Below are 11,299 nucleotides of genomic sequence, written 5' to 3'. Positions count from 1 at the left end.
GAGGCGGATGGCTTGTACGTGTGGGTGGAGAGGTTACCGTACATCAAATGTTCCAACTCAAAAAAAAAAGAAGAAGTTATTTTGAAGTTAAAAAAGAAAAGGAAAAGGAGAAACCAAAAAGAAGGTTAAAGAAGGCTCATTTGGGTGTGAGAAGTGTGGCTTTTCCCTCCTTCCATGACTCACATCTTAATATATAGGTTTTTCTTGGTAGATATAATATGTTTACAACTTTTATATAATTTTTGTACAACTTTAACAACTCTTTTTAAAATCAACAATTAAATATGTATGTCAACCCACATGTAAAAATATAGATCTAATTGTTAATTAGAAAAGAAAAATTGTTAAAATTGTATAAAAGTTGTAAACATATCATACATATTTTTGTAAATTTAAGATTTTTTTTTTTTTTTTTCTGCTTTCAGGAGAGAGGTTAAATTGACATTTAAACCACTTATTTGTGATGAGTATATTATGACTGAATAATTTGTGAGGTTGAATTGAAGTTAGACATCCTTATCTCCCTGTTCTTTAGGAAGAGAGAGAGAGAGGTGTTTGAAAAGTAGATATATTTGGGCAATTACATGCGTACACAAAATGTCATAGTACTGCCAGTGCAGGGGAAAAGCACATGGCACTGCGACCCCTGTAGTGCTACAACTCCTGGCATGCACTCACTACTACCACAAAGTATGGAGGTGCTCGATCTTTTCTTTGATTAGGTGGGTCCTCTCTTCAGTCTTCTCACTCTATCACCGATTGCATCTGCTCGTACGCCTCGTCTCCAACGCATCCAAATGCTTCAAACAAGACAAAAGAATCCAGGTAAGCTATCAGGGGCTCATCATCAAACACGAAAGTTGCATTATTTCCACCCATTATTGGGTACTCCATGTCAGTACAGCTGAAGCTGTTTGTGTCCTCCTTCCAAGCGTTTGAAGTCGTGCTCTCCTCCTCTTTCTCTTCTACTTTCCTCCCATCCAAACACAGTTTTGTGGTGCCTGTCAAGTTCGGGCTTCCGTTGGGCTCGGAGTGGCACATTAATGGAACGAATTTGTTCTTCTTGTTTATGTTCTCGTCGTTTTCCTCGTGATCGTGGTGGCTTGAGTCGGTGGCTTTTCTTTTGCCGACAAGGCTTCTCTTGTTCAAATGGGTATTCCAGTAGTTCTTCACTTCATTATCCGTTCGACCAGGAAGCCGACCGGCAATCAATGACCACCTACGTACATGAACAAGAAAAAAATATTAAGGTTGATCACATGGGGTGATGAGTTTTCATCAAGCTTTTATAAATGGAATTAATGCAGTAATAAATTGCAACAGTCCAAATATCCAGCACTCGACAATAGACAGTGGGAACATTTATCTCCTTATTTGTACTTCAATGCTTTGTGAGTTGTGACAATATCAAAAAACATATGTTTCTTTATATTTGTACTTGCCAATAGATTTTGTTGCTGTTTTTGGGGGAACTGGTTTTGGCAGTCAAGGAAATCAATCAAGAGCCTAAAACATTCTCAATATTCTAAAAAGGATAAGTGGAGATCGATGTGGATCAAAAACATCAAAATATATATATATTTTTTTAATTTCTATATAAAAAGGAATAATGACTAAGAGTACATTGATATTTATATGGTAAATGGATGCTTTTTTTTTTTTTTTTTTTTTTTTTTTTTTCTAGCTTCCAATATTCAATATATTTATCCATTTACATCACATATTTCTACATGAAAAACAAATCCCATGAAATTCACATGCATGATATTCTAAAAAGCACAAACTTTTCAACTTAGTAATTAATTAACCTACAAGAATACCAAAAGTAGAATTATTGAAAATGAAGAAGAAATAACCAACATGATGAAGAAGGATTTCCAATCAATTTGGAGCAGGTTTTTGTAGGCTAGAGTAAGCTAATTTCAGTTACCTGTTGCCAAGAAGCTTATGCATTCGAATGATTAGGTCTTCTTCCTCTTTTGACATCTCACCACGTTTAATGTTAGGTCTCAGGTAGTTCTTCCATCTAAGCCTGCAACTCTTCCCACCCCTCATCAAACCTGAGAGAGAGAGAGAGAGAGAGAGAGAGAGAGAGAGTTATATATAATATAATTTGTATAAATTACAGGGGGATCGAAGTGATGGTAGAGAGAAGTTTTACTACCTGATCTCTCAGAGACAGTAGCCCAGTTGCCTTCACCATGAGCTTCCACATAATTTTTCAAAATCAAATCCTCCTCTGGCTTCCACAGATTTTTCTTCGGCTGTGGCTTCAGCACCCTCTGAACTTCCATGACTCTGTCTCTCTCTCTCTCTGTCTCTGTGATCTCTTTGATCACTTAGATTTGGTTGTATTGTGAAAAGGAGTGAGACAGTATGAATGGGTTATAAAGGAAAATGGTGGGAATGTTGGAAGCTCACTGCACGCACTCGTGCATGGATTTACATTACAGTACCATTATAGTGCTGGAGGATTGACCTGAGGGCCCCCTTTTGCTTCCTCTTTTGCTTTCCTTGGAATTATACCCTTGTAAAAGCAAATCTCCATCCACTTTTAACACTCAACATTCTCTCTCTCTCTCTCTCTCTCTCTCTCTCTATATATATATATACATATATGAGAGAGAGCTAAAAAAAAAAAAAAAGTAAATGTCAAAATTTGTTATATAGAATTCATTTATCGAGATAGATAGTCGAACAATCCAAAATTTATTTTGACAAATAAATTATATATGGACTCTCTTGCATTATATATCTAAATTGCTAACAATTTTAACAAATAATTATTGTGAATTTTAATCCAAATATAAGTGGCGCCCCTGGTGAACTGGGTATGTATATATATAGAACTCATTCTTAGTTATGGATATAATTAAAGAAATTGTGAATATAAAGTGGTTTCTTTCCATGGCAATCGGATTTAGCTTAATTAACTTAAAGAGCACTAGTTAATCTTAAATGTAAAATCTCCCCATCAAAAAGTAAACACCAATTAAATCCCAATTATCAGTATTGATCAGTTAGAAAGGATATTATTAATTAATTGCATGTGTTCCTTTTTGAGCCGCACGAGTGTAACCGGCCGGCCACTTGCGGAAGCATTAGGCGCGCGTGCATGTGGGTTTCTAGTTTCAAGTTTCAACCTGGCCTCTTCACTCTTGCGTGCGTGTAATTAATTTCTCCTCCCTCGCCTTTGCTGGGCGCGCGCGGTGTGGGTTTAAGGTTTTTCCAAAAAGGTTGCCGCTAGACGCTAGTGTTGTAAAAATGGTAATAAAGCATTCTTTTACTTTTTATTCTCTTCTTTTATTGCATTGCTAGTCTAGTCTAGTCTAGTCAAGCTTTTCTGACGGACGCACGATGTCAAGGAAAAGGTTTTAAACCCTTTTCTTTCTTTCTTTAAACCTAGCTTTAATTTTTAAGGCCCAGCTAATGCCCTATTTTACCATATTTTACTAGCTTAATTCATTTCTAGCTTAGTATATATTGGGGTAATTAACGCAATTCTATCTATAGACACAGAGAGTTCATTTAAAATGAGTGGCTTGAATTTATAATTTTTACAAATTTTTCACAATTATAAGGAAATTTAATTCCAATGATTTACATCATTCATTTAAAATGAACCTAGTTCCTAGATTGAACCACCTAGCTTAGTATTCAAAGGAATAATAAAAGAACAAAAGAAAACAAAAGAAAGTAAATTAAAAGGTGGTCGGACCACCCATAAAAGGGATTGTTAATCATTTTACCCTTTTATAAGATGATTGGCCACCTCCTGAACCTATGGGGTAATGGTAACACATCCTAGCCCTAAAGAACTACCCTTAAATCCTCAATGGGTGGTCGCACCATTGCCTGTGGGCTCGAGATCGAGTGGTCATACCTCACATTTTGGGTGCCTGGCCGGCCACTAATCTCAAAAGTTGAGAGGGTGATTGGCCAACCTTTTGGGATGTGTCAACTTACTTCAAGTATAATCCTTAGTGTGGTTGGAGGGGGGTGACCGATGTACCCCCTTCTGAGTGTGACCCACCACCTTATTTGGGGTTTTTTTTTATTTATTTATTATTATTGTTATTATGTTTTTGATATTATTACTTAGGTGACTAGCTTAATTAATTCAGGCTTTCATGTTCAATGAATGGCTTGATCGATCCTTAGAGGCACAAGGGCAACAAACACTTCCAAGGAATTGTGGAGGGACCTTGACCCCATCTAGCTAATTATAGCTAGGCTGCAGTAAGCCTCCAAAGTTTCTCAGTTCAGGATCCTGGGGCTACATATATAGCTACACCACTCACCATGTTCACTCCACAATGTGCTGCAATGAGCATGCATGGAAAGCTGCCGGGCGGCACAATAGAATAGAGCAACCTAAATTACCGAATCGGAGAGCCTAGCCTCCTTGCAACAGAACCGATAATAATAATAATAATATCCATTAATTATGAATAGGCTTACTTTTAATTAGTAGGGTCGAGGTGACTACTTGCTTGTTTTATATAAATGTTTATACATTAATTATGATGAAAGGCACCACAATATCAGAAATGCAAGCTTTTTAATTACCACCGCATGGCATGCATTATGACTGGCAGCTTATTTTCTGCCTGTACTGCTTTTCCGGTCGGTAAAAATCATTTCCCGGCCCTTTCTATTTGGAGAGAATGATATGTCTCTTCAGCTACAAGAAAAGACATTTCTGTTCTGCTCGATCACAAAAAAAATGACACGTCGACTGATAGATACGAAAAATCCAGCAGGACACAGAAGATACAAAGGTAAAATCGAAATCTCTTTGCTGTCACTTCAATGTACATTTTGGGAATTTGCTTTTGAAGAGCCTATAATTTCTCCCTTTTCGATCACATCCTTGCATTCAGCAAATTAATTTTTGTCTCCGTGTACGTCCAGGTGGCCAGACAGAAGACAGAAGAAAGACATGTCATCGTCGTTATCATTGTGGATGGCACTTGGCAGTCAGTATATCTTCAGTAATGGGGCTTACCAAAATCTACCACCTGCTGTTGCATGCACCCAGCCCCCATGCATAGATACCCGAGGAGAGAGAATAAATATATTACTATATATGAATTGTATTTGATTTTCTTCGGCAAAAATAAAATAAAATTTGCAAGCAGTACTACTTCATTATAACTCTTACTCTTCTTTTAGTTTGACTCCAAAATTGCCATATTGTAAGTTTAAATATTGATTTTATCTTTCCGGGTTTAGGCTCGGCCCAACAACGTCATTTCGACAATCATACTAGGCTGCAAAGTACTCAGCCACTCTTTTTGTCTAAAAATCTCGATGTTAGAGCAGTTTTTCTGGAGAATTTACGCCAGAAATGGTATGGGAGTACCAGTTTTGAGAACACTCATTGCAAGAACTGATGACCTTGGTTCATGAACGAACCACACATGACACATTTAGTCGTACGAGGGAGGGATGATCTTTGACAGGAAGGAACAGGGTTAAAAGGGGAGGTAAACACTTCATTCACTCGTTCAAAAGACACACTAATTCTAGAACTTCTCATCTCGGAAAAGAGTGATTATTTCTTAGTTCTCAATTAACTTAGGCATCATAACCAGCCCCAAAATGCCTGTATATAAGCCATTATTCTTCTAAGTGATTTTAGGTCCTCATTGATGTGACATTGGTCTTGCAAATTTCAGCATCATCAAATATTATCTTTAACTATCAGCTTAACAGGTAATCATACTTAAGGCATATATATATATATATATATATATATATATATATATATATATATATATATATATACTTGGAGTGTTCGATGAAGCACTAGTACTATATATACAGGATCTGAACAAAGAGTACCATAGTTGGATATGAAGATCTAGAGAAAAAGAGAGGAATGGAACAGGAAAAAGAAGTCGCTACCGACAGAAATGAGAGTAGAAGTACGTGGCTCTCAAACACAGATATACTGGGGGACAGACAGAGCAATAGTAACACAAGAATCATTCAAACTTAATCTTGTTTGTACAAAGAAAGGTACCAAGTGAAGCCATGTTTTGAATGTATGGAATTTATCCTTAAAATTTGGCAGGACGTCTACGACTACTGCTAATTATTCTCTTCCATCTGCCTTTTTGCTTTTCCAGTCATTATCGCATTGTAAAGTTCTCCACCACCTCATAAAAGGAGGCTTAGATTGAGGGGATGTAAATGACAAGTTTGTGTGGACTGCAATCCGTACGCTTTTTGTTTAATTCCTCCACAAGTGGATTTCCTTTGCAGAAGATGAAAAAACGTGTAAAACTGGGCTCTGCTGGGCTGGATGGAACAGGCTGGGAGCGGGTGCCACCATTACAAATTTTTTTTCCTAATTTTTCTTTTTCAAAAAGGTCTCTGTCTAAACTTAGGATCGGCAATTTTTAACAAGACTTATGAACCCTACACGAAATTAAAGGATTATGGCTTAGGTCATAAACGGTTCGATCCACTTGACTTTTTTAATTAATGGGTAAATTAAAAGGTGATCAACCTGCTTGACCCACAAGCCGACTTGCGGCCGTTTAATTATTATTTTTTTTGGAAACTTTATTTAACTCTTATGAACTTTTAGGACTTTTGCAATCTTCCTCTTCTTAAAGTTCAAAAATTCTCAATTCAGTATATCAAATTTTCAATTTTTTACAATCTCGCCCCTTCGTTAGAATTTTCCATCAAATCCTAATAACAGAGGACATGAAAGCTACCAAAAAATACCCTCTATCTTTTTTTTTTTCTTCTAAAAAAAGGGGATTTGTCTAGTAATTTTATAAAGTTTACAGGAGTATAAGTGTTATTTTACCCTTTAACTATCTGATTTAACCCCAAATTCTAACGGAATGGATGAGATTGCAAAAAATTGAAAGTTGAATATATAAAATTGAGAGTTTTTGAACTTTGGGGGAAAGATTGCAAAAGTAATGAAAGTTCATGGGGGTTAAGTGAAGTTTTCCCTTTTAGTTTTATTTTTTTTCAAAAAATACAATTTAAGGAAAAAAAAAAAAAAAAAAAACCTTATACGACTTCACTTCACATCTTCACCTAAGGATAAGGTCCTAATTCCTAAACAGCTAAACCCAAAAAATAAAAAAATAAAAAATAAAAATATTGTCTTCTCTGCATTCAATTCACATTGATATCGGAACACATTGGAGACAAAAACTTTCCGTGTTTTACTGACAATTTAATTGAAATTGATGTTGCCTCATAGAAAGTTATATACATTGGACTTTCATGAATGCGAAAATAGGAAAGCAAACAAGTGGACATTCCAAGAATTTATATATGTTGAAAAATTTATGACGCGGTGGGCCTTAATTATTACCTTTCATAGAAGAGAAATGCTTTCTTGTATTCTCCTATTGTAATAATCCATGGAAAAACTCTAGTCACATCTGCGCTATCCTCAAAATGATTAGTCAATTTAAAGCTTCTCTAAAATCACTTATAAATCTCAATTTAATATAGTCAGTAAGCAATGTAGGACTTAGTACTCATGAATATCTCTTATAAACTACCAACTCTCTATGTGGGCCACTCATCTTCTCAATATGGGGTTGGAGTGTCACACATAACCTTCTCCTATCCTCCCATTTTGAAAATCATCATTGGATCTTGCAAGACCCACACCTATTAAGCTAGTTTTTATTTTTCCCTCACCAAGTTGATTTAATTTAACACTACAAAAAAAAAGATGAATTATTGACGGTTTTTTTAGAACCGTCCATAAAATTCCAAACGGTTTGAAACAAACCATCTAGAAATGTAAACTTACAGACGGTTTTATTCAAACCGTCTATAAGTTTATAGACAGTTTGGACCAAACCGTCCAGAAATTTACATTTCCAGATGGTTTGGTCTCAAACCGTTTGTAAATTTTTACTGACACTTTTTTGAAAAGCGTCAAGAATTAAAAAATTTACAGACGGTTTGGGAGAAACCGTCCCTAAATGTTACTGACAGTTTGGCCAAACCGTCCCTAAATGTTACTGGAGGGGTTTTCAAAACTTGTGAAGTACTGATCGTGGCCATTGAATTTTCGCTATCGAAGACTTTAGTAGATTTGGAGAACTGCACACGAATCTGTGGCCTGGCGCCTTCATGCTGCTACAATAATAGTTTTTTTAAACCCCCATTTGCACAACAAGATGGAGGTCCTCCAGCCGGCCACTTGTCGAGCTCTCCAATTCCCAGGACTCCGCCGCCGGCGACGACACCTCCACAAGGCATGCAGCCACCAAGGCCGTTGAGGTCCTCATGGCCATGGCCGTCCTCGTCGAGGTCCTCACGGCCATGGCCATCCCCGTCGAAGTCTACCAGTACCTTCCTCAACAGCAAGGTTGTCAGTCAATACTCCACTCTCCTCGCTCCGCTGGCCTTCGATGTTGTCCCTGTCGTCAACCCGACCAAGCCGATCTCGTGGACTCCATAACTGAAACTCCGAAAAACCATTCGAAAACAAAAAAATGGAAAACTTTGATGAATCAGTACCTGACCCGAGCCTTGGAGAGCTCCCAGTAGCAACGAGAGCAATGGCGAGGGAGGTCGGCAACTTGGCAAACCCTAGCCACCGATTCGACGGCCATGCACGAGAAATCAACGGTCCCATCGGGCTTTGAAAACCCTAAATTGAACGATTTAACGACGCCATATGAGGTGGAAAATGAAAATAATATCATTATATTATATTTTTTTTATATATATAAAGTAATAAATCGAAATAAAAAAAGAAGAGAAATAAATCATAAAAATATATATGCGACTTGGCGAACCCTAGCCACCGATCCGACGGCCATGGACGAGAAATCGACAGTCCCATCGACCTTTGGAAACCCTAAATTGAACGATTAAACGACGCCATATGAGGTGGAAAATGAAAATAATATCATTATATTATTAATGATATATATATATATATATATATATATGTATATATATGTGTATATATATACACATATATATATATATATATATATATATATATATATACACATATATATATATATATATATATATATATATATATATATATATATATATTTTATGTTGGCTATATTCTGGATGACAAAAACACTTTATGTAATGGTTGCAAATTAACAGCATGGTCGGTTTTCAATTCAGAATCTTCATGTATTCAGACAGTGTTTAAATCAAAGAAAATAATTGATCATAAGCTTCTAGAAGATGTCCATGAAGAGTCCTTGCAAAATCCAAGATAAAACAGCCGATTCCTGTGCAACCGTTCGAATGAGCCTTTGAAAGCGTCTAGACGCCTCGCAGTGCCAGAAGCTCTTATGGTCAGAGGCCAATGGCCAAAAAATTTTTTTTTTGTAGGGGCCAAATAAGCTAAATTTTTATTTTTACCTTATTTTTTAGAAATTTTTTTTTTCCCACCTAATAATTTTATTTTTTAGGAAATTGGGGGGGGCATGGCCCCTGCCACCCCCCCTCCCTTCGTCCCTGAGTGTCTTACAGATAACAATGAAGATGTCCGGACGTCAGAGCATTACCGTCCAGATGCTAGGTCAATCATTGTTCAACACAGAGTTGGATTTCAGAAGTCAACATTGTTTGGGAAGTCTCTGCAAGCCGTCCGGACAACGTGGCAACACGTCCGAACGATGTCCAGTATTTTAGAATATTTCAGAGTTCCGTTTGAATGCGGAAAGGATTTTGGCGAAGACCGTCCGAAAGCTCGATCAAGCCGTCCGGACGTGAACCTGATAAAGATAGAATTATGTTGTTTCTGAAAGAATATCACAGAAAACCATCCGGACGTGGCTAACTTTCGTCCAGACGCTCGACAGCCAGATCCTGAATCTCAGCAGTTTTAGGTTTCCTGTAAGCCTATAAATAGAGGGCCCTAGGCTTGTATTTTGTACAGAATTCGACAATGAATTCCATAGTGCTTTGAGAGGGTGTTTAGGGAGAATCGAAGATCTGCTAGCTCTCAAGCCGTTGCCAGTATGTGCTCAAAAGTTCGTGTGAAATCTATCTTAGGGGTCAGCCCTAAGTTAAATGAATCCATCAAAAACCCCTTTAATCCATCAAAAACCCCTTTAGGTGGAAGATCTGGTTGGGAAGCGTTCACGATGGGTTTCGTGTCAAAGTTAAAAGTATGACTACTGCATAAGGGTATATGAGTACGAGTGTCTTGTAACTAGCTTTGTTTTTGGATAGTGGATTTCCTGAGTTTGGCTGCCCCGTAGTGGTTTTTCTCTTCACAGAGTTTCCACTTCGTCAACAAATATCTTGTCTTTTAAATTCCGCATTTTAAGATATTTTGTTGCACACAAACACACGTACTTGGTTATTAGAAGTCAATAATTAATTATCAATTGGTATCAAAGCAAGTACACTTGTGTTTGGATTTATTTCCTAAGTGTGACCCATGACTTCTTCTAACATAAATCTTCATGTGTTCTCTGAAGATGATTTTTATGATTTCTCTAAAGATATCCTTTTGATAGGTAAATTCTTTAAGAAATCCAATAAAGAACTCAAGAAGATTAAGCAAGAAAAAGAGTTTTTGATTTTACAATTATCTGAATTACATGTTTTGATTGACTCTTTGAAATCTAAGAATACCATGCTTTTTGATATTGTTGATACACTAGAGAATAAATTAAAAGAATCAAAGGATCTCTTGAAAAAATTCTCTAGTAATAATTTGAAAAGCATGTTTTGTATTCATACAGATATTTATAACAAGCCTGATTTAATTATTAATGATTTAAGTACTTCTACTTCACATGCTTCTAATCCTGTATTAGATTCTATTGATATTAAGCCTGTGATAGAAGATCCAACTTGTTTAGATAATTCTTGCTTAACGAATCATGTGATGCCTAACTCCAAGAAATCATGAATACAAGGTAAGTTTATTCCTAAGTGTCATAATTGTGGGAAGATTGGTCATATTAGGCCAAATTGTTATTTGTTGAAATCTCACAGGCCTTGGATTAAGTAGGATGCTATGAGGAAAAGTAAAGTTGAAGATTTTTCCTCATCAAAATATGTCCCTCCGCATAGGAGACATATAAAAGGTAAGGGCAATATTGTTTGTAAGAATGCTAACCGTATTTCTACAGAGAAATTCAAGCAGCATTCCAACAAAAGAAGTCTGCTCACCTGTCATCACTACGGCATCACCGGTCACATCCGACCCAAATGTCTACAGCTTCAAGCTCAGAAGAAGAAGGCTCAGAGGAAGTTGCCGACTAAGACCACATCAGGTACTCTACCTTCGGCGAGACATCAAGTTCCATAGAATCAA

At 36.7% G+C, this 11,299-nt stretch overlaps 1 protein-coding gene across 1 annotated transcript; it reads right to left on the bottom strand.

The window, feature by feature from the left end:
- Positions 1-554: 554 nt before the first annotated feature.
- Positions 555-2,413, bottom strand: LOC133857110 (trichome differentiation protein GL1-like). Its single transcript, XM_062292240.1, has 3 exons — positions 2,165-2,413; positions 1,931-2,060; positions 555-1,219 (listed from the first exon to the last, which is right to left on the bottom strand). The coding sequence occupies exons 1-3, from the start codon at positions 2,292-2,294 to the stop codon at positions 745-747; spliced, it is 735 nt and encodes a 244-aa protein (XP_062148224.1). The 5' UTR covers positions 2,295-2,413; the 3' UTR covers positions 555-744.
- Positions 2,414-11,299: the final 8,886 nt, after the last annotated feature.

This window comes from Alnus glutinosa, chromosome 14, assembly GCF_958979055.1.
Source record: "Alnus glutinosa chromosome 14, dhAlnGlut1.1, whole genome shotgun sequence".
Classification (NCBI taxonomy): domain Eukaryota; kingdom Viridiplantae; phylum Streptophyta; class Magnoliopsida; order Fagales; family Betulaceae; genus Alnus; species Alnus glutinosa.
The sequence above is the reverse complement of the archived record's forward strand: the minus strand, read 5'-3'. Positions and strand labels throughout refer to the sequence as shown.